This window comes from Euprymna scolopes, chromosome 3 (genome assembly GCF_053919585.1).
Source record: "Euprymna scolopes isolate OS-2025 chromosome 3, ASM5391958v1, whole genome shotgun sequence".
Lineage (NCBI taxonomy): Eukaryota > Metazoa > Mollusca > Cephalopoda > Sepiida > Sepiolidae > Euprymna > Euprymna scolopes.
Window position 1 is genome coordinate 89,272,119 of NC_136484.1, and position 25,547 is coordinate 89,297,665.

Sequence of the window (25,547 nt, forward strand, 5' to 3'; positions counted from 1 at the left end):
TTTCCGACCGGATACACCTATAAGTCAACACGTCCACATGTTAGAGTGGTGTCGTTGGGTCTGATGAATCTTAACCTCTTGAACCCCATTGCACTCAACGCCATCCCGCACTAATCGCGTTATTCATGTCATGGACTCCATGACACGCTTTCCTCTATCATTTTATCAAAAATTTAGCCATACATTTTTATATTCTATCTATAATTTATGCGGGAAAATCCCTAGGTCTACACACCCCCATCAGGTCAAGAAAAGTTCCAAAAATCACCCATATCATATATATATATATATATATATATATATATATATATATATATATATATATATATATATATATATATATATAATATATATATATATATATATATATATATATATATATATATATATATATTTCTTCATTTTATTCATCCCGATGATGCATTTTCCACTGACCACTTCTTTATACTACTTAGATTGCATTTCCGTCCGGTCTCATAGCATTTCTCTTCATGGTGTAGACTACTCCTCCTACAACCGTCATCAACTGCTTTCCTTTCAGCAACTTTTCACATAATTAACAAAGGCTTTCTTCGCCTTCCAGCATTTTGATGATTCCTTTGCCCACCAATTCGTTCTAACTCTTATTCTCTCCCGGGTGTTCTAGACTAGCCTCACTGTATTTTAGTCATCATCTACAAATCATATCCTCAACCATACATCTACATCTGGGAAACAAAACAGAAAAAAAACTACTTACAGCATCTACGGTGGTCAGGTCTGCAGCCAGACAAGATATTTCTACTAGTACTAATTCAGTCAGATTTCTAAAGTTTCGAAACTACAGCCCTCGGCACAGATCCGGGAAAATATCGCGCCCCTATCTAACCTTACCCCATTTGTGCCAGTGGAACATGCTCTAATTCACTAACTATCGTTTAGATGGAACCATGTGTGATTTTTCCTACACCTCTGCCAGAATGCAGAGTACAAAACTATATACTTCTCAAAATGACTTACTAAGATATCTTGCGATGCTTTCACTCCCGTTTGAGATCCAATCTACTGATTACCGTGTCAGCTCTTTTCTTTTATTTTATACACTACTTCACTTCTCATCACCCGAGTGATTATAATAGTAATAATAATAATAATAATAATAATAATAATAATAATAATAATAATAATAATAATAGCAATCCTTTTGCCCTTATAACCGTCTGCGCCATGTCAGAAGAATAATTTTTATTCTCTAAGATAAGGCATTTGTAACCTGCTGAAACACAAAGAGCAGTTCCGTCGGCAACTTTACCTATGCAAGTAGCATCCTTTACTATCACTAGTTACAGCTATAACCAACCTTTTATTTACAGCTATAACCAGCCTTTTATTTACAGCTAAAACCAGCCTTTTAGTTACAGCTATAACCAGCCTTTTAGTTTCAGTTATAACCAGCCTTTAAATTCTAGATATAACCAGCCTTTTAGTTACAGCTATAACCAGCCTTTTATTTACAGCTATAACAAGCCTTTTAGTTACAGCTATAACCAGTCTTTTAGTTACAGCTATAATCAGCCTTTTAGTTACAGCTATAACCAGCCTTTTAGTTACAGCTACAACAATCATTTTATTTACAGCTATAACCAGCCTTTTATTTACAGCTATAACCATCCTTTTATTTACATCTATAACCAGCCTTTTAGTTACAGCTATAACCAGCCTTTTATTTACAGCTATAACCAGCCTTTTATTTACACTTATAACCAGCCTTTTAGTAACAGTTATAACCAGCCTTTTAGTTACAGCTATACAAGCCTTTTATTTACAGCTATAACCAGCCTTTTAGTTACAGCTATACAAGCCTTTTATTTACAGCTATAACCAGCTTTTTAGTTACGGCTTTAACCAGCCTTTTAGTTATAGCTATAACCAACCTTTTAGTTACAGCTATAACAAGCCTTTTAGTTACAGCTATAACCAGCCTTTTATTTACAGCTATGAAATCCCTTTTATTTACAGCTATAACTAGCCTTTCAGTTACGGCTATAACAGACTTTTATTTACAGCATTAACCATCCTTTTAGTCACAGCTATAATTAGCCTTTTATTTACTGCTATAACCAGCCTTTGATTTACAGCTATAATCAGACTTTTAATTACAGCTATAATCAGCCTTTTAGTTACGGCTTTAGCCATCCTTTTAGTTACAGCTATGACTAGACTTTTATTTACAGCTATAATCAGTTTTTTATTTACAGCTATAACCAGCCTTTTATTTACAGCTATAACACGCCTTTTATTTACAGCTATAACCAGCATTTTTTATAGCTGTAACCAACCTTTTAGTTACAGCTATAACCAGCCTTTTAGTTACAGCTATAACTAGCCGTTTGGTTACAGCTATAACCAGCCTTTTAGTTTCAACTATAACCAGCCTTTTAGTTACAACTATAACCAGCCTTTAATTACAACTATAACCAGTCTCTTAGTTACAACTATAACCAGTCTCTTAGTTACAACTATAACCAGCCTTTTAGTTACAGCTATAACCAGTCTTGTAGCCTATAGATCTAAGGATAAAAAACAAGAACCTCCAAAAACAAAATCCTTGAAAGTTCCGAAAATTTAACACTCAACCAATTTTCTGAATCGCAACTTGGCCTTAAAACACATCTACCTTTATTTGATATGCGGAGCACTTAACCGCCCCATGCTTTTAACAGCAGCTCGCCATTTTGGCTCATGGCTTCACAGAACACAGGTTTCTAATGCAAGAAGCATTCCAAATCTTCTTGTTGACTCTACACACAGCTGAAGAAATCTCAAAACCATTCAATGCAACAAAGTGTTTTTAGCAAATATCTCCCGAAATAATAAAATAAATTATGAATCATAACTCAGCCTTCATTTTCCATCCTAACCTATTTGGTGATTTCTGAATTTCAAATAGCTTATCTCATAATTCTGTTTTTTTTTCTTTATAATTATTCATATATTTCTCTCTATTTAATTAAAATTAACTCAACCGATTCAGCATGCAAGCAGCCCTCCCAAAACAAATTTTACATACAAAACAATATTACAATTACATCAACATTTTTCAATACAATTATGCACAACAACATCGACTTTACACAATGTTCAACAGATCATTGTAATCTCTCTCTCTCTCTCTCTCTCTCTCTCTCTCTCTCTCTCTCTCTCTCTCTCTCTCTCTTTATTTAGCATTACATATCCAGGGGGTCAGACGTTTTTGATATTTTGTAAGCTCACTCTCCAGTTTTCACAGTTCATTGAGTCAACTGTCTTCAAATTCCACTTCGTACAGTCTTGTCTACTTACTTGCTTTCAAATGTTCTTTACAATTTCTTTTTTTTTATTTTTTCTTTACAACTAATGCTTACACAACAGTTCATTCAGGAACTTGATTTTTAATGAAAAGCCACTTGAGTTTTAATGAAAGGCTTCTTGCGTTCTTTGGCCACTTTTTATAAAACTAAATATAAGCTAAATATAGCCTATGTTATCAACCCTTAAGTTGAGCAGCTGTGTTCCAAAATTATGAGTGATTAAGTACTATCAGAGTTTATCCCACATCAAACATATATACACATACCTATATATTTTATTTTATGGAAATCGCCCAAACAAGTCATGAAGCTACTTTATGTAAGGAGCTAAAAAATACTACTTCAAGTAAAAAATCAGCCAACGATGTGTGAGATGGATAGATTATGACCTAGACAACAAAAGTTTTTCCCTTTGTCAGAAACATCATTCATGAAATGTGAAAATTTAAAGACAAAATAAGGAATGCGAAAGTTACGAGGCTGCTGAAAGTAAACATATTGTTCACTTTCTACTGTGGTTTGACCGTCCTAGGAAGCGATTGGGCTCCCTACTGAGAGAAGGTTGAAGATCCCCAAACATTGGTGAATGCCGGGCAGATATGATTGTTTTAATCGTTAAGTATTGTTGTATGCCCGGGCGACAGCAACCAAACCTTGCTGAAAGAAAGATTTCGGTTATAAATTTTATTGTTTTGGTGAAAACAACAATTTGATGTTACTTTGAGAGACATAACGAAACATAATTTCGTTTCCGATGCCAACGAGTGCTGACTCAGAGTTGTTTGGTCTCTGAGTGCAGTATCAGACCGAGAGGTCATGGGGTTAACCTTTCGATCATGAGAAACAGGCCCACAGTCACAGGCACAAACCGAGGAAGATGTGACGTACTTAGTTGCGATTGATTCAGGAAGCGGCCCCGACCCATCCCGTCGCCTCACTATATAAGCGAGTCCCTACACCAAAATCGGCAGTTGAAGCTTAGATTTGAGAGAAATCAAATACCATCGAAGGGTCGTCACCCACATCTCTTCCCCGTAATCCTTCCACTGCCACTTCGAGAGAGAAGAATCAAATCTATTGTTAATTTTTAGGGCTCAGTGGAGTCTGGTAAAATATGGACAATTGTATATAAATAAATATTGTGTATATCTATCTTGAATTAACCAGTAGAACAGTTAACCGAGTCTTTCTTTTGTGTGCATGAAATTTATTCACTTCCAGCATGACAGCAGCAAATCAACCCGAAGGTGAAATCGACTCTGACCAAATCGACCAACAGGTCCCACTATGCTGAAATACCTAAGGAAGGACGAGTACGGGTCATATGGGGTCCGTGACCGAGCATAGGTCATACTATGCTCCTATACATACAGATTAAAACACATCAAAAATAAAGTATTGCTTTGATTACTTATGTGAAGAAAGAAAGTTCATTTAAACATGTTACTTACTTGTCGTACTGAAATTCTTGTTTCGAAATTTGAGGATGCGTATATTCCTAAATCATTTGGAAACATTATTGAATGTGGAACAGATATGAGAACCTGGAGACCAAACTGACTTAAGTAAGGAATAAATTCATTGCCTTGTAAGAAAAACTGAACGTGCAAACCTGCAAAACAAATACATTTTTTTTTACTGAATATACGATTTTTTTCTTTATATATACTTTATATATATATATATATATATATATATATATATATATATATATATATATATATATATATATATATATATACTTATGTGTCACTATTTAAAAAATCGAAAAGTCATTCAAAAATAAGACATAGTGAGATCGTTGGTTGAATGATAAACAATACGGCAAGAGGATTGAAAACAATGAATGAAATACACAAAATTTGATTACATAAAAGGACAGCTTGACAATAATTTGGTGACTTAGAAATAACCAAATTGTAGTTTGCATGGAAATGGTCTTATGGTAATGTATTTCACAGATAGGAAGTTCTTGGAAATAAACTCTGTTCATGGAAATTCCGTTTGATTTTAGATACACAAAGGAAAAAATAAAAGTTCTTTGCAATGACAGTAATAAAACGAGTTCTTGGTATCAGTATTTTCAGGGAATAACCAGAGTTCTGGCACTCGGTCAAACACTTTCCTTGGAAATACGGACAAAAACAAAACAAACAAACTAGTAACATCTCTTCTGCATGAAAGAATCTGTGAGAAATAAAATAGATCATCTCCCACGAGATTGTTCAGTCGGTTTTTTATTCTGTCAAAGTAAGAAAAAAACTTGGCTGAGATTAAACATGATTAAATTCAATGTGATCTAAGCAATTGAGAAATATATAAAACCATTATTCCCTCCATGAGTAATCGAGCAACTTGTTTTTAATTAATTGTATACAACCGATCACTTGAAATAGCTATTGTTTCGACATAAAATAATGTTAAAAGTCTTCATTGTGTTTTTTTTTTTTTTAGAACGGTATCAAACTGCAATGGTAATCATGAAGAAAGAGAGAGCCTGTTTCCTCCGTTTGACTATAGATGGCGTTACTGTCTGTCCACCCAGTTACGGAAGCACAAAATGTATATAATGACAGACTTGAAATAAAAATAAATATTAATACACAAGAATCTCAGCCTGATAGGACATCTAGAAAGAATGAAACTAGGACAATTATTAGGGCAACTCTTGTATTCTCAACTTTGTAAAGGAGAATCAGTGAAGTACCGTACTATCATTTCAACATCGAGTGAAAAAAAACTTGAAATGAAAATATTGATACCAGCAATTGGCAAGATCAAATGGAAGATAGAATCAAATCGGAAAGTATGATAATGGTCTTATGGTCTTTACGGCCATTCATCATCAAATGATGATGATGATGATGATGATGATGATGATGATGATGATGATGATTCTCATATGCTTTCAACTCATGAAAGTATCTATTTGTTACATAGCAGGATGAATCAGTGCGACTTTGAAACATAGCACGCAGCTGATAGTTTGAAAGTTAGGTACTACCAGGTAAGATCCTACATCCTTGATGTCTATCATCAACTGACATCTTTGTCGATTTAGAAATAAATTTAATAGGTATGTATATAAAAATAAAATATTAAATTCAAATGATGATGTCGTCTACTTTTCTCTGAAAATTCGTTTGGAAATAAGTGGCATAGCCTAAATCTTATGAAAGGAAAAATGGCTGCAACCCCCACTCCCTCTGAAAATATTGAGAGAGAAAAAATGAAAAGAAATTCATAAATATTGTTTGCTAGCAAAAAAAATAAAAATAAAATAAAAATAAAAATAAAAAGAATTAATCACCATTCTCTGCTCCAGGAGTATTTATAATGCGTTCACGTGGGTTAAAGAAGTAACAGTTTCCATAATCCGCGGTGTTTATGAGGCGGAAATCTCTGTAAAAGAAATAAAATGTATGTAGCATAAGCAGCCTTCCCACATTTACATATCCATGCACCAAAATATATGCATTCAAAAAATTGTTTTTTTAATACAAGAACACAGGTCTATTCGAAAAGTGACATTCCCATACAATTTCCAAACCTATATATATTATTAAAAACATAATAAAAACAAACTTTTCTTCATCTAGGGGTGAGAGTATTTTTAACATTACTTACATCCCCACACTTACATATACTAGAGGGCGCTCCACCCTAATTATCTCCATTTTCGTCACACTAGAGAATTTTTGTGGGAGTTTTAAATCGTACCCGTTAATATTTATTTATTTTGCCTCCCTGGAAATCTCTTGTTTTAATGAACAATATAATGTCAAATTTAAATTGAAAAATTTAACATGATATGTAAGATGATATACAGATCAACACACTGAAATATTTCATCAGATAGACTCCAAAAATGTCCATATAAATTTATATTTGACCATTAGTTTCAAATTCATTCAGTTTATTTTTAAAAATCTTTTACATTAAAGCAAGAGTCGGCAACCTACCAGCTACAGGCCAGATCAGGCCCGGCGATGGCATTTTGAATGGCCCGTGAGCCTGAGTAGCAATAACTTTAGTTTTAACATGAGAGACGAGGATTTACACTTCAAAAAAAGACCTGCTGTTATCTTTCTCTAATCCACCCAGCAAAATTTGAATGCTATAACTGCAAAAACATGGTCAAAACCTAATCACCTCCATTTCTGCATAAAATATAAAAAATAAGCATAAAACACAAACTGAGAGCCAATTTGACTGACCAACCGATGACAGGCATTAGACAAGGATAGCTTCAAAGGGATTCTGTTGCCTCAGCCAGTTTTATATTTCATGCCTCATAAATATGTATATACCTTAGATCAAAATATTTTACTTGGAGTAACTCAAGGATAAGGGTTATAAGTGGCAGTAGATGATGAGACAACATAATCAGCAGTGGTGGAACTTGGATAGTGGTTTGTTATTCGACAAGAACTTACCTACATTAGATTGAAAACCTACATGTTATAGTCATCTGGGATGTAGCCTCACAGTGTTGCATTTCACAGATGGACAGTTATAGAAAAGAAACTCTGCTCATGGAATTTTCGCTTAGTTTTAGGCACAAATAGAGATTGAGGGAAATTTTTACAGTTGTTATGGCTAGACGAGTATTTGCTGTGAATGTTTTGCAGAGGGGATGAATAGCTTGAAGTTCAATCGAGCATCTACCATAGAATTAATGATAGAACAGAAAGACTCACAATATTTCTTCTGTCAGAAGTCGGGAGTAGGGAGCAGAAAAGGTACTCGTCTATTAAATTTCAAAAACGGTTTTGTACTCTGTCAAGGTAGGAAAGAGTACTCATAGGAGCTCCTCCCCAGATGGAGCAACAGTATCCCATTTTAGGAGATATTTGACTCTTGTACAGATAAAGGATTGCGTCAGGAGTGAGATACTTTCTAGAACGGGAGACTAACCTTACCAATTTTCCAGTGATTTTGGCAACAGATCTAATGTAGGTCTTATATTTCAGGCCAGTCCTAGAAATTTGTCAAAGCGTGGTGCTTCCTCAGCTGGGGTTAAATGGGCCATTGCTAATGAAAAGATAGAAGTTTGGTTTTCAATGCAGTAGCTATTTTTTACGACGTTGTATTACATGCTTCAGGTCAGAGGAGAGAGAATCAGAAAGATCTTGATCATTGTCAACCCTTGAAGTGTTGCCATAGATGGTAGTATTGTCTGCATAAATGTCGACGAATGATCATAGAACATGATTTGGGAGATCGTTGATGAAAATCGGGAAAGAATTGGGCCTAGGATGGATTCCTGAGGGACGCCAACATTAATACTGTGAGCTTCAGATTCTTGCCCATCAACAACTAACTTTAGTACATCTATCAGAGAGAAAGGATTTGATAATTGACAGGACATTTCCAGCTATTCCTTAGCTGGAAATCTTGTGAAATAGACCTTTATGCCAGAGTTGAGTTTGATGCGAAGTTCTTAGTAAAGAGTTTGGCTTCAGGTCTGGAGATGATGTTGTTGATTGTTGATGGAAGATATGCATCACAGTAAAATGTATTTGTTATACAAATATATTGTTTATTCCAAATGTTACTTTTTGGCATTTATAATTTGAATATAATTTCAGGCATATGGTTCTTGCACATATATGGCATAATCTAGAGGTACAATTTTAACAACTCTACAAATTACATAAGGCTTTTTTCGGCAATAACGCGTCAAATATTGTCTTCTAAGTGGTCCATTGTGTCTGGTTTATCAGTGTAGACATCGAACTTCATGTATCCCCCACGAAAATAATCTAATTGTATCAAATTGCATGAACGATGTTCCCAGTTGGCAGGTCCACTTTGTGAAATTATTTGTTCATTAAATGTTTTCCGCTGTAAATTGATCTCATCAAGGACTGTGCGGCATAGGGCACCGTCTTGCTAAAACCAAATGGTGAATTTCTAAGTCAAATTGAAGTAAAATAACCGATATTGCCAAATCTGCAAGTATCAAAAATTGAAAATTTGCAAGTAACAAAAAATCTTGATAAAAACATTCTTCTTGATAAAAACATTCTTCTTGACAAAAACACCATTTTTGATAAAAAAATACTCTTCTTGACAAAAACACCATTTTTGATAAAAAAAAACACTCTTCTTGATAAGAACACTGTTCTTGATAAAAAACACCATTCTTGATAAAAGCACTCTTCTTGATAAAAAACACTCCTCTTGATAAAAACATTCATCTTGATAAAAACACCATTCTTGATAAAAACATCATTCTTGATAAAAAAATCTTCTTGATAAAAACACCATTCTTTATAAAAAAAACACCATTCTTGATAAAAACACCATTCTTGATAAAAACACTAATCTTAATAAAAACACCATTCTTGATAAAAACAACATTCTTGATAAAACCACTCTTCTTGATGAAACATTCTCCTTGAGAAAAATACCATTCTTGAAAAAAAAATCTTCTTGATAAAAACAGCATTTTTGATAAAAAAGCACTCTTTTCGATAAAAACACCATTCTTGATAAAAACACTCTTCTTGATAAAAAAACACTCTCGTTGATAAAAACACTCTTTATAAAAACACTATTCTTGATAAAAATACTCTTTTTTATAAAAACATTCTTCATTGTAAAAACAGCATTTTTGATAAAAATACTATTCTTGATAAAAACACTCTTTTTGATCAAAGCACAATTCTTGATTAAAAAAAAAACTCTTCTTAGTAAAAACATTCTTCTTGATAAAAAACGCTCTTCTTGAACAAAAACGCCATACTTGATAATTCTTGATTTAAAAAAAAAACACTCTTCTTAGTAAAAACATTCTTATTAAAAAAAAAACAATCTTCCTGGTGAAAACATTCTTCTTGTAAAAACATTTTTGATAAAAGCACCATTCTTGATAAAAAATACTATTCTTGATAAAAGGAATCTTTTTGATAAAAATATTCTTATTGATAAAAACACCATTCTTGATAAAAACACTATTCTTGATTTAAAAAAATACTCTTATTAAAAAAAAACGCTATTCCTGATAAAAAAAAAACACTCTTGTTGATAAAAACACTCGTTTTGATAAAAACAGTACGTTTTGTTTACTTAATATAATAATTTGTAAATTCCGATATTTTCACATGTCGTTAATTCATAACTCACATATTATTTTTATATATAAACTTGGTATACTTGTTGGATTTACCGGTGCGCTTTTAAACAAATTCTAACGATAAATATGAATATTATTCGCAAAAACTTTCATTGATTCGTCTTTGTATTCGTTATGAAATATATTTTCAAACATAGCTTTAGTAACGATGCTAATAATATGTAACATTCTGTGATAGAAATATGTCAACTTACTTTGATGAACATTTTTCTCCATTAAATTCACAATTTAGCAGCATATCATCAATTTGGTGGCTGACTTCTTTTCTTATATCTCTGAAATCATAAATGTTGTATGCAATAAACAAAGAAAAATAGTTAAAATCACTACTTATCTTTAGCTGCATGATAATATCTGCAATTAGTGCTTATGCTCCCTAACTATATATATATATATATATATATATATATATATATATATATATATATATATATATATATATATATATATATACTTCCCCGAAACTTTTGGTCTTCATGGAGGGGAACACTTAAACTTTCTGTCATGATTACAAAATGATCTGATATAACAGCAAGAGGAGACTTGATTTCAAATATTTCTCCCCTCTTTTGGAAATAGAGTACGATTATGAATATCTCCAGTATCAAATAATTCTTATACACTGCGACATTTACTTTATGTATGAAAACCAAAGATGAGAGTATAAAATATGAGAAATATTTGGAATCAAGTCTCCACTTGCTGTTATTTTTGATCATTTGTAACGATAGCAGCAAGTTTTAGTTTCCCCTCCATAAAGGCCAGCGGTTTTGGGGAAATATCAGATATTTTGTAATTTATATGCAAAACTAGGAAAACAAATGGTTTTGATTGAAATATTGGTAAAGGTTCAGTATCTTTCCACCAACAAAAAAATCATTTAAAATTGCCACTATTATAGGTTTTCAAATGAAAATGAAAATAACAGTTAAAATCCCAGGAAACGAGTAGTTTTCAAGACATGAAGAAATTAAAAAGTGGGGATCATTTTTTATATTAATTTAACGTAAAATAAACACCTATTTTATAGCCACCTGTTTTTTGAGGGAGGAGTCTGTTATTTTTTTAGGTGTTTATTTGGTAATTCTGGCCTGATAGACCAACACAAAACCTACCTTAAAAAAAAAAAACTTGTGTTTTATAGGTTTTGGAGTGTGCCGAAAACGAATATCGGATTTAAATTTTTTTAAGGTAGGTTTTACGTGTGCCTACCAGGCCACAATAAACACTACCCCTAAAAAAATAACAGACGCCACCAAAAAATGTGGCAATAAAGTGGTATGTCAATATATGGATATGTCTATACTCGTAGGCAAATTGAATATTGAAATGCTCATATCTTTCGTTCTATGGGGCAAAACTACATAAAAATTTACAGGATTTTTGAAGATTATAATGCTATTCTATGGTTAATATTTTATGACAATTATTAAAAAAGAATCAATATTTTCAAACCAATAAAATATGCCCAAATTTGCCTACACTTTTATATATAGTGCAGCTTCGGTTTTATCCCCTACATTTTTCAATTTTGCTGCTTCGGTTATCTCCCCTGTGTCCTTGCCAGGCCACTAATATACTAGCAGATTTTCCAGTGTTGCCCGGTCGTAAAATAAACATAAATATTATATTTTAATTAATGCAGAATTCTTATTTATTATAAACAGAAATACCGTAAGTATTAAACATAACGTTAAATCCCTTTAAAAAAATGAAGTAAAAAAAAAACGAAAACAACTGGGACATGTGCATGCGATTATTATGTTTTTTCTAAACAGTTCACTTCTTGTAAGTAAAAAATACTCGAGCTGAGATCGAAACCAAAACCTAAAGACAGTACGATAACCAATAGGGTAGTTTGACATGATCTTTAAAAAGTTTTTTCAAACTTACTTATTCTTGACATAAGTAATCTGTCATGTGAATGATTCACGTATGCGCATTTGTAAAACAGTTAACAAATAGATAAAATTCCAATAACCCCTACGAACTAATTTTTCAATTTTAACCCCTTAGCAGTTCTTTTCTCTGGATGAAAACCGATTAAAAAGTTTCTCATGCGTTTTAATATTTTATATCCCAAATTTCAAGCCTGTAGATCAAAAATTCGTTGAGTATATAGGTTGAGAAGTGTGCCCTCTCTCTTTCTCACTTTTTATATATATATATATATATATATATATATATATATATATATATATATATATATATACATATATATATGTGTGTGTGTGTGTGTGTGTGTGTGTGTGTGTGTGTGTGTGTGTGTATTGTAATATTACGCACCTAAAATTAAGATTACGTTTAAATGTTATAAAATTATTACTAAAATTGTAAATATTATCCAACAGAAAAATGTGCTAACTGTGAATTTAATCTAAATGACAATCTTACTAACGTCGAAGGTTCAATCCCCCACCACGTACAATATAATTTTTTTTTTATTGCATTTTCACCCCAAAACAAGGCACATTGACACTTTGTTGTAGGGAGTTACTATCAGGAACATAAGCATCAGGGGTACTGTGTAGGAAGTTGGGCAGCAAGATGTCGGTTCACGTTGCACTTGAACTTCTGCATGTCAGTACAGTCGGGAAGCAGGGGCTCGGAAGGGAATTCCAAAGTCTAGCTGTTCTGGGGAAGAAACTACTGGAGTAGAAGGCTTTCTTGCATCTAGGGATCCCTACTGTGAAGGGGTGGGATTTAGCTGCTTGCAGTTCCTCAGAGCATTCACCGTTAAAGTACTTGTAGAACAGACAGGGGGATGCAACATTTCGTCAATGTGACAGAGGCTGAAGTTTAGCTGACAGTTCAGGACCTATCAGATTGGCGACTCTCTTTTGAACCTTGTCTAAGATCGAGAGACTAGTGGCAGATGCACCAGCCCAAATATGACAACAATACTCCATACGAATGGTGGTCTTATAGAGGGATAGGATACTTTCAGGCGTTAATAGCTTTCTAGCACAGTAGAGAGAACCCACCTTCTTTGCAGCGGTCCTGGCAATGTTCTCAATGTAATTGTTCCAACTCATGTTTCCTGTGAACGTTAGGCCGAGGAGTTTAAAAGATGTACTTTCAGATAAAAATTTTAACCTAAAAGTTCCAATAAACAAAAAAATATGAAATTAACGAGATTAAAAATAATCCTAAATTATAAATTATTAAAAAAAATATATTATTTCTTAATTAAAGAGGATGTCTTTTGAATAGGTATTAAATATTCTCTGTCAGTTATCAAATCGAATCGATCATTAGCAGGAAAATACCGCAGATTTGAATTAGCAAGAACATAGTTATTTTTTGATGTCTTAAGAATAGTGTCTTACCAAAATTCTTACGAAGTCATTCTGAATTTGATCTGTCATTGCTAGCCACTGTCTGGTTGGTGCATATCATAACGAACGGCTAAGGACTGTCTGTTATATTTTTTATATTTACTGATTGATATATATGCCTTAAAATTGAAAAGCCACTTTTTCTAATGTGTTATAATTATCGAGACTGGGGGATACTAGAGGATATAAGGTAAAGAGAATTTCAGTTATACAGTAAATTCCATCGCGAAAGGATTGGAATCAAATAGGCAGGATGAGCGGAAGATTCCTTGAGATAAATTTATTATCCAAGAGGACGGCTCAAATGTGAACAAATACCTATTGAGCCGTTGAAATAAGCAATTCGTCTGAAGAAATATTTTGCTCATTTCATGAATGTTCGTTTAGCAGCGTTCATCATCAACTGATGCTTTATTTAACCCTTATATTTGAGTGTTTCCTGGCCTTGATGAGGAATGTTCTATGAGTAAAAAAACAAACAAATTTTCTTTTATTTCCCGTAAAGACAGACATAAATAAACAAATTACAAACCTTGGTTCTGAAGTATAATAGAGTTTCATTTGAGTATTGACGTTTTGCTGCCATGATGTTTTGGTTTTCTTAAATGGGTTTGTTATGTTGAGTGTATTTTGAATGGGTTTGCCCGGTTTGCTGTTGTTCTGAAATTTAGATAAGGATTAAAAATCAACAATAGTTTTGGACAATGTATCTCTGCAACACTCCAATTATACTAGCAACCGAAAAGAAATGTAACATTTATAAAAAAAATAATATGCGGATAAATGATACCTTTTCTGAGCAGTAAGGATTTAGTTTATATTTCTAAAGACATTTGTAGGATTTATATGATTATAATCTATTTCCTTTTGTGCCAGTTCATCCTTACACACAGAGTGGTTAATACATTATCCAATTAGAATACCGTTATGTAGGAGGAACTTCCACTGGAGTTTTTCATTGGAATTTTTGCACACTTTTGATAGTCAAAGATTTCATGCCGAGGTGATGATACGACATGTCCATGTCTCATCCCAAAGTCAATACTTGACTAGCGCAGAACGAGTGACTCAGATTCAATCCATGTTTTCAGTGTATGCGTGTCCACCTACTCAACATGCTTTCGTATTTTTTCTTTGTAATTCTTTCAAATCCACGCATATTTGTTTATGAAACTGTATGATTAAAATTGTAATGGATAAGTTTATCTTGAACCAGGCCAATGCCAACCAATTCTCCATCTCAAAAAACGAGGCTTACAGAATGGATGCCCACTCCATAACTATTTCCTCCTGGAAAAAGCGACACATACCGCCCCATATTCAACATTTGGATAATTTTCAATCTTTTTTTCCACAAATGGGGATTCATATCGGGACAAATTTTTCCGGTTGCGATTTACAGGACAGACGAAAATCACCAAGCTGTCGCTGAATAGTTAATTAGTAACCATTAATTAAAATATTTTAAAATTTTTTACCTAACTTAAAATTACGGATAATTAAGGATGGGTTTAATATCTTTTTTTAACTCATTAAGTGATTTCAAATCGTAAACTGCTTTGGTCATTGCAGTTTGTTTTGTAAAACGCAATCGGAAACATTCGAATCGATATGGATTCCTGCATTTAGAAATATTTTTTTTATTTTAAAATACAGAAATGGCATATTGTACGTTACCAATTAACAGCCATTTTGGAGAAAAATTAAGAATTTTAGAAATACTAACAGCATCGGTAAATGTTTTTTCGGGCAAGTTTATCGGCATCTCATTTATGCTAGCAGCTGAAAGGAACAGATTTAGCATGACATCGTAGGTGACGTTACTCAAACCTCATGCTTTTCTCAGAGTAAACAAGACAACTCTTTTTAAATTGACCAATTCACAATACTATTTTTTTCTGTAAACTCCGTAAAGCGATTATATTTACGCTTTATAATATATCTTACTAAAGGTTAGGCTATATAGAATATATTTCAATTTTTCACGGCTACTTTTGTCTGTTTTTCGTAGCAGTGACAAAGTCAACTTTTGAACAATCGGTTCTTCTTCTTCTTCTTCTTCTTCTTCTTCTTCTTCGTATTCTTCTTCTTCCGCTGCTTTTCACTTCTCAATGAAAATGCTCGCTTTTTCTCGTTCAATAAGAATTTGAAAGTTTTTTTTAATTTATTTTGCAAATATCTCGAATTATCTTTAAAGATTAGCATTTTTCTCAGTAACTTAAAACACTTATACGAGTAGGAACGACTCCATAAAACGATGCTAGCTTATATCAACTATACTCTTTCTGTTATGGAGACTTACCCATTCACTCATAATGGACTCTTCTAACCATTAACGAGAATTAATACTTACAGACTGTGTAACTTAACAGTTGCAAATACCGACAAGCTTTCTTCGTAATCACTTTTTTGTACAATATATTCTTTCTTCCTAAACCTGATGTTCGCGTCTTTCTTTATAACCCTTTCATAAGGCTTCAGCAAATGGCGACTAGATTTCAGGAACTCATGATGGAAAACCGAATTTTAAATACTCCAATGTTCCACAATAACTGGCGATATGGTATTGGAATTAACAATGTGACATTCAAAGAACCCAGCTCAACAACATCAATCTTGCTACAAAGTATTCTAATTAGCCGATAGTGTTCCAAAAACATTAACAAATAATCATTCAGAAGATCGGTAGTGTAGAACCAGACGACTAAACGTTTTAAGATTGTAGCAGGTCGATTTAAAACTAAGATTGAGACGACTAAACGTTTTGAGATTGAGCAGGTCGATTTAAAACTATTTTTCGATTTCGAATAATGGGAAAGTTTCATATTTGTCAATGAGAAGTACTAACTTCAAAGCTTGATTACTGATTTTCATATAATTTTTAGACACTAGTTTTTAAATATCGCCTAATAAGAGCAAAAAATAGCAATCAATTTTTTAATAACTTTAACATTTTGACATATTTCTGATACACATTTTAGACCCAAGATTAGAATCTCAATTAAAAAAACAAATCTTCAGAAGCTTGTCCGTCGTAGTTTAAAAATATATACATTTATAGAAAGTATATAAAATAAAAAGAATTACTGAAGTGTGACGAGATAATAAAAAAATAATTGGGGGATTATTTCAACTCAAATATTGATCCATTTACAGCATTAATACTACAATGGACACACGGATTTTCAGGAATTCGGATTTTGTAGTTACGAAGATATGTATATATATTCTTATATAACCAGACAAAACCATAGAAAATGGTTTCATAAAAGAGAGTATTTCAATGGTTCTAATTAGACAAACTTTAAAAATTATTGCAAACCAGAAATCTACTATTGGTGTCAGTAATTACCTGACACCAATAGTTGCCAATACACAACTTTCTTTGCTGAAAAACATTTGATATTCAAACGTGATTCCCTATTGTACAAGTAATTATTTTTCATTACTAAAAAAAAGGAAAGAAAGAAACCTTAAAGAACGCTAAAGGTGAAAAGAACAAAGAAAACGTGTGTATGCATGAATGCTAGACACGGCGAATTGTAGACAGGGAATGTGTATTTGTTACTGGCTGACAAAATGGTGCTTATTCTATAAATCTGCAATTTTTTTTCTTCGCATGTGAGGCATATCTCCAAACAAAAGCTCCAGAACTATACATTTTTAAATAAATAGAAAAAAGATCTACAAAAAATTGAATTTAGGAAGCAGATGAAAATGAAATTAGCTGTCATCTTGCGTAGACGCGTTTTATTTCATTAAATGTTCGGAAACAATACTCTGAGTATATTCCTATACGCATTCATTCTTGAATGTCTGTAAAAAGTGAAAATCGAGAAGAATACAAAAAATATATTTCAAGTAATGCGCGAATATAATTTTTGTTGTGATATAAATCATATGATGTTAGAAATGCGACGGAAAGTTCAAAAAGTTGCCAATGAAATAAGGGGAAATTAACTTTACTTTATTATATAGATATGTCCTGTATAGTTTATCTAGTTTAATAACAATAAAACAGAATAGTTCCACTAGAACAAGAAAAAAACAAGTATTAAATTAACAGAAAAAACATGTAATGGATTCAGTTTATTCACTGCCATTGACACTGTCACATATTGATAAGTTCCGTATAAATATCATCATGTTCATGGCACAAACCTGTGTAGCATTTTACGAAGCGTTTTATTGACAAGACTTTTGGACTACCTTATGCGATTTTCTCAAGAATTTATAATTGAAATAAACAAATTGTAGTTTTCTCACAGAACAAAAATACAAATAAATTGAAAATACTGTAGTGCAGTATTTGTTAAAGAAAGGTTGTCCAATAAATAGTGTGACAAATGATTAAGCATCTTTTTAACCGATATGGTCTGACAGAACGGCAAATTCGTACAGGATCCTATGCTAATTCACTCCCCTCCCCCAAAATGAGATTCTATCTCTTTTAGGTAATTACATATGAGCACTCTGAAAAACTTTACTATACAAATGACAAAACACACCAAAAATTATTTAGATCAATTTTCAAGAAGTTTTTAACAAGATAATGTTTTAGAGGTATATTTATATGAAAGGCATGTGCAATGAAATCAAATCTTCTAACGCATGAGCATAAAACAAAATAAATAAATAAAATTATATTTATTTCTAGCGATAAAAAACAATGATTACATGCTTTCCCTTAACTCTAATCACTAAGTTTAAGTTCACTGAAAACAATCTTTAACTAAAACCAGGAAAAGGTTACATGTTGTTCACACGCTATTTAGTCGGAAAGTGGGTAATTATTCTACGTTAAATTCATATGCTAAACTGAATCCCCACTGCAAAGGCTAACAAATTTATTATTTTACCGCCAAATATTTCAGGGTGTTAACATGTAATCATTCCACAAAAGTAAAATTTCATTTTTCTCTTTTTTGGTAAACTAGCATAGGATCCTAATGTACAATAATACCGAAAAAACATCATAAAAATTATTTATAGGTTTCTGTAAACAAAATTAAGCATGTTTTGTGGCTATACTTACGACATTTGTGAATTGTTTGAGGAAAGCTTTGTAGGGTTCACTCTGTAAATCCGGGATCTTCGATTTTCTTACAGCATTTTTATTACAAATAAGAACATCAGGAAAAATTAAATTCGAATTCTTAAATGTGATACCTGTAGTTGTCCCATATTCAAGATACGTAAATACTACATAACTGAGATGAAACAGCATTGCCCCAGTACCTGTAAGTATATTTAAAAGAAAAAGAAACTAGAGACATTAAAATCGCAAATCCAAACAGTTCTGAAAACATTGATAATAGTTTCCCTTTGAATAAAACATCTAAATTTTAAATTTTCTCTTCTCATTTTGCATGTTAATCGCATAACGCTTTTACTTATATAACCTCCGACCTTCTTTAAGCATATCTTGTCGAACTGGGAAATGCTTATGTCGAACTGGGGAATTTGTACCGAATTACAAACCAAAACCATAATTTAATTCACAAAGGTAGACTACTCTCGTTCGGTCAGTTATAACTGAATAGAAGTATTAAGTTGTTTTTAATTATATTTTTAGTAGCTGTACTGAGAATTGAATTGAAGTAATTTCACATGGACCATTGACCCCACAGATAAAGTGCTAAGTAGCAATTAGTTCCAAGTGATAGTCTTCTGAAGATTGAAGGTTTAATTCATAATGCAGACGATACTGAGAATATAATTTAGAATTACTTAAGAAACGTGGCTCATTGGATAAGAATTTATATAGAAATGTAATGACTGAATCACGAAGTGTTTCCTACGAATGCTAAAATGCAAATGGCTATAATTGCTTACACCCTTTCCTTCTTTGCTTCGTTGGAGTTTGCTTCCCTCCTCAATCCGCAAAGCTGACAATTTTAAACATGAAAGTGTTAAAGCAAAGTATTTTCAACCAATTGAGATCTTTCTAAGTTCCAGAAAGTAACACTTACATGCGAAAATAATAAGCTAGTGCGAAGTTGGGAATTCCTACTGCCTTATAAGGGTGGGGTTCGGGTTGAACTCGGCACTCAAGATTATGTCGACCATTCTGAAGAAGGTTCTGGAAAGAATGGGGAAAGGAGATGGCGCCGTGAGCTCGTACATCGATGACATCCTCGTAAATGAAACTCTGGTGACTGCAAAGGAGGTGCTGGTTCACTTGAAGAAGTTCGGGTTGGTCGCCAAGGCACCCGGAAGAATTGACCGGAGGAACGGCCTTGAAGCAAAAGCTGAAACGAAGTGCGTCGGGTGGCCTGGAATTTCAAAGGGGGAATATGATCCGATAAATGAAAGAAGAGCTCAACAAGCGGGAGCTTTTTCCATATGCAGCCGACTGATCGGGCATTACCCCGTTGCCGGCTGGCTTAGAACAGTCTGCAGCTACATCAAGAGGCATGCTGAAGGAATAGGATGGGATGATAAAGTGGGAGGAAGAACAGCCGCCTTGATCGAAAAGGTCCTGAAAGGCAAGATCGAGTGCACGGAACATGGAACGTGCCGCGAATACTGTGTGGTATGATGCAAACAGCATTGAAGTGGGTGGAGTGGTTGCAGAGGGCGCACCCTGGATAAGAAAGGATGATGTTAGCCACATCAATGTGACAGAATAGGATACGGTTATCAAAGGAGTGAATCTGGCCTGAAAATAGTGACTACACGATATTTGTGTGAAAATAGACTCTACTACTGTGTTTACCTGGCTAAAATCGATGATTTCAAACGATAAAAGGATAAGGGGCAGTAGAGATGTTGGTGAAGCGCAGGCTAATCATGGTGGCCTGGAAGAAGAACAGGGTGGATGTTCTCACGAGAAAGAACTAGTGCGTGCCACTAAAAGAGGATATTGCTGCAGTGCCTGATGTGGATAATGAAGTGCGAGAGTGGCACGATCTGCACCATATAGGGGTAGAGAGGATATTATACTTTTCTGGGGTAACTGACACCCCTATTCCTGTCTTCACATGGACTCTCCCATCGCTGTGAAAGGCAGCCATTTTGGACTCTCTAATCAGAGATTCCATGCCAGCCTAATCGTTGACATGACTTTACAGACTCTCCTGTCTGATATTGTGAACCCCTAAAATAAGGCCACAACATCTGGCGACGTAGGAATGAAAAAACCTCACAAGGACCCTTTCCTTTGGACTAATAATCAAAAACGTCTATTTTCCTATTTTTCTGACTCAACTTTAAATTTTTCTACCAGCTTTGAAAAGTTCAACAAGTTTACTTCTTTTTTTCAACAACAAGAAAAAAAAAAGAAAGTTATCGCCAAACCAAAACTGTGAGTAGAAAAAAATATATATTGCTGTCCTAATCAATTTCTTGTTTTAAAACGAAATAGATTACATTCTATGCTGGAAAAAAAGTTATTGGTGAACTTGAATTTACGCTTTTGTATTTTTGAACACACGTGTTTCCTATTTTTCTGATTCAACTTTAAAAAGTTCAACAAGTTTACTTCTTTTTTTCAACAACAAGAAAAAAAAGTTATTGGTGAACTTGAATTTACGCTTTTGTATTTTTGAACACACGTGTGGTTAGCTGGCAAGCAACCATTTTTTTCTCTGTTACGGTGAACGAGAAAAATAAAAACAGAAACAGAAAAGTCATTAAACCGACTCTACATAGGACACTTGCATCTAACCCACAATTATTTATTGAAACAAGTTCTACCAACGTGCCAATGTGGATATGTACTGACCATAAAAGCATATTCGAGGATTGTAAAAATAAAACTCTATAAAAGGAAAATATTTCAGCAACAACAACAACAACAAAAGGAAATTAGAAAAATACTGAAAGTCGAAACTAAAAAAGTTTATGAACTTCAAAAAAAAAAAGAGAAAAAAACGGTAACTTTAAAAGATTTCTCTCTCTCTCTCTCTCTCTCTCTCTCTCTCTCTCTCTCTCTGATATTTCTTAAATACTTTTGATGTTGGCAAAATTCTCTGACTTCAACAAATAGTACAGTTATTCACTATTTTTTTTTCCTTTCATGGGAATTAAACAAAAACTTTTTAAGTGTCTTATTACATTTTCTGCTAAGATACAACACGGAACTTTTTTTTCTTTTCCTTCTGTCCCTCCTCATGTGTGAATATTTATTTCATATATCATCTTCATAAAATTGTTTTTTTCTTGGTGAAATTTCTCAGACCTAGAAATTCGGAGACTAGTTATTTTTCAACATGGAAGAACTTTCAAAACAAATAGCTGCTATGATACGGTTGCAGCAAACTCAGTTCTCCGAAATACAAAAGCAAAGAGAAGAAGAAAGAAAGCAAATGGAGGAGGAAAAACAACAAAGAGAAGCAGAAAGGTTCGAAGAAAGAGAAGAAAGAAAACGAAGAGAAGAAGAAAGAGAAGAAGAAAGAAAACAATTTAATGCCCAAACACTTGAAATGCAAGAACAAGCGAAGAGAAAGTTGGACTATATACTGCCAAAACAGACGAACGAATTGTCATTTAACGAGGCTGTAAAATCCTTAATGGAGTTATACTGCCCGAAAACTAGTTTATTCCATAAGAGATGGAAATGTATAAACCTGACTCGCAAAGAAGACCAAGACTACACAACATTTGCGTCAGTCGTGAACAGGCATTGTGATAATTTTAAATTATCTTCGTTAACGGCCGACATTTCAAGGTCTTGATTTTTATTCAAGGTTTAGTCTCAACCAAGGACGCTGAAATCAGACGCAGGGCATTGAACACACTCGAAAAGGAACCGGACATTACCCTTCAAAAATTGGCTGAGGAATGCCAAAGAATTATTTCTGAGAAACAGGACTCCAGAAATATAGAAGAGGCAAATGTATCATACATCAAGAAAGTGCAAAATAAAAAAACGTTCTTCCCAAAAAGTCAAGTGAAAACCAAACGCAATACTCAGAAAACATACCAAAATAAGCCTGATTTACCACGTTACCCATGCCGAGGATGTGGAGAACTCCACTGGCAGAAAGATTGTCCTTACCGGTCCCGTAAATGCGATCTATGCAGACGCAATGGCCACAAAGCCTCGCATTGCAGAGTAAAAGGACATCGCAAGAGTTACGTCAAAACGACGAGAATTCTAGGGAAAGATGAAAATGTACAGAAGTACGTAATAGTCAAAATCGGGTACAAAAACGTAAAGCTTCAACTTGACAGTGGCTCAGATTTGTCCATAATAAACTATAATACTTGGTGTAAAATTGGCAAACCAAAAATGAGACAAACCAACAGAGTGGCTCACTCGGTAACGGGAGAACGCATTAGGTTTGAAGGCGAAGTCACTACAAATGTAACATTGAAGGGCAAAACTTTAACACTAAAAATGTTTGTGTTAAAGAAATCAAATAATCTTTTCGGGACAGACTGGATTCAACAATTTGAACTCTGGGACTCGCCCATGAGCGATTTTTGTCAGAAAATAGACAGCCCTACAGCCGAAGCAAAAAAACTTAAGGAAGACTTGATGGAGTCATTTCCTAATGTTTTTTTTTTCGGGCAAATTAGGCTGCTGCACAAAAATGAAGGCGAAGTTCGAATTAAAAGATAACATCACCTCGGTTTTTAAAAAGAAACGCAGCATACCATTTGCCTCCATACAAAAAATTGACGAGGAGCTAGATAGACTCGTCAAGGCAAGAATACTGACCCAAGTCGACTACAGTGAGTGGGCTGCCCCCACTGTATACGTAAAGAAAAACAATCAATGGATATTAGAGTCTGCGCAGACTTCTCGACAGGGTTGAATGCAGCACTAAGGGATCACCACTACCGGCTACCTAGCCCCGAGGAAGTATTTACGAAACTCAATGGAGGAAAAATTTTCTCAAAACTAGATTTAAGCGAAGCATACCTACAAATTCCCGTGGAAGAAGAAAGCTCCAGACTCTTGTGTATGACCACCCACAGGGGACTGTTCAAGTTTAATAGGTTAGCTTTCGGGATCAAGGTCGCCCCGGCTATCTTTCAGCAAATAATCGACACTATGTTGAGCGGCTTTGATTTTTCTATAGGATACCTAGATGACATTCTAGTAAAAAGTGAATCTATAGAAGAACATAAAAGACATGTTTTTCGGGTATTTGAAAACATAAGTGAGTATGGCTTCACACTGAAAGACACCAAATGCGAATTTTTCCTCAACCAAATTAAATACCTTGGTCAGATAATAGACAAGAACGGTAGACGGCCCGATCCTGAAAGGTCCACAGCGATAAGAAATATGCCTGAGCCACATGACTTAACAACTTTGAAAAGTTTCTTAGGCTTAGCCAACTATTATCAAGCTTTTATTCCAAACCTGCATACTTTACGTGCACCCTTAAACGAGCTACTTAGGAAGGACAAAGTTTGGGATTGGACCATAGAATGCCAGACTGCATTCGAAAAGCTAAAAAACGTGCTCACATCAGAACTGTTCCTGACCCATTATAATCCGAAACTGGACATAATCATAGCTAGTGACGCTAGCGCATATGGAATCGGCGCATGCATCCTACATAAAATGTCTGATGGTTCAACGAAACCGATAGCACATGCGTCTAGAACCCTACTACCGGCGGAAAAGAATTATTCCCAAATAGAGAAAGTATCTCTAAGTATTATTTTCGCTGTGACTAAATTCAATAGATTTTTACATGGAAGACATTTTAAGCTTCAAACGGACCATAAGCCGCTCATCGCTATCGTTGGTTCAAGAAAAGGATTGCCTACACATACGGCAAACAGACTGCAAAGATGGGGAACAATCCTACTCAATTACGACTTCGAAATGGAGTTTCTACCATCAAAGAAGTTAGGACATGCTGATGGCCTATCCCGGTTAATACCAAAAACTGGAGAACCGCTTGAGGATTCTGTTATCGCATCACTTCAATCAGAGAAGGACTACAGTTTGATTCTATGTAACACAGTGAAATAACTTCCGGTTACCCTAGACGACATAAGAAAAGAAGCCGAGAGTGACGATTTTATAAAAGAAACCAAAGCAAAACTGGAATCGGATGAACAAGTAGCAGAAGCTTTCTCAGTGTGCGACCAGGTTCTACTATACAGAGATAGAGTAGTTATTCCAGCGACCATACATAAAAAAATCCTCAAGGATTTTCACACAGGACACCCTGGCGCCACCAGAATGAAGAGCCTCATGCGTTCATACGTGTACTGGAAAAGCATGGACAAGGACATTGAAGAAAAAGTGAAATCATGCAGAGGATGTGCTCTAGCTGCGAAAGCACCACCTATTCAATTCAGTCCATGGCCCAAAGCCGACTATCCATGGTCACGAATACATGTGAACTATGCAGGACCACTTGATGGACACTACTACCTTATAATAGTGGACAGTTTTTCCAAGTGGCCCGAAGTTTTTAGATGTAAGAGCCCAACTATGGACTTCACCATAAAAACTCTTCATGAGTTATTTGCACGATTCGGAGTGGTCGACTGTTTAGTGTCAGATAACGGCACTCAGTTTACGTCCGGGGACTTTAAAGAGTTCATTAGAGACTTCCAAGTGGACCACATTACAATTCCGACATACCACCCCAGCTCAAACGGCCAGGCGGAAAGATTTGTGGACACACTGAAGAGAGCTTTGAAGAAGGCTAAGGACACGCCATCCGAAAAAGCCCTACAACAATTTCTTCAGGTGTACCGCATAACGCCCAACGAAAACACACCATCCCAGATGTCTCCAGCGGAAGTAATGTTTGCAAGGAA

The 25,547-nt window shown here is 34.3% G+C and overlaps 1 protein-coding gene across 3 annotated transcripts in view; it reads right to left on the reverse strand.

The window, feature by feature from the left end:
- Positions 1-25,547, reverse strand: part of LOC145257147 (acid-sensing ion channel 4-A-like) — a 98,357-nt gene that overhangs the window by 38,934 nt on the left and 33,876 nt on the right. For all 3 annotated transcript variants that reach the window (XM_080115639.1, XM_080115638.1, XM_080115637.1), the window contains exons 3-7: positions 18,844-19,046; positions 14,341-14,468; positions 10,665-10,745; positions 6,640-6,731; positions 4,781-4,941 (exon numbers count right to left, since the gene is read on the reverse strand). In XM_080115639.1, coding sequence (XP_079971765.1) covers positions 4,781-4,941; positions 6,640-6,731; positions 10,665-10,745; positions 14,341-14,468; positions 18,844-19,046 — 665 coding nt within the window. The remainder of the gene's footprint in view (positions 1-4,780; positions 4,942-6,639; positions 6,732-10,664; positions 10,746-14,340; positions 14,469-18,843; positions 19,047-25,547) is intronic.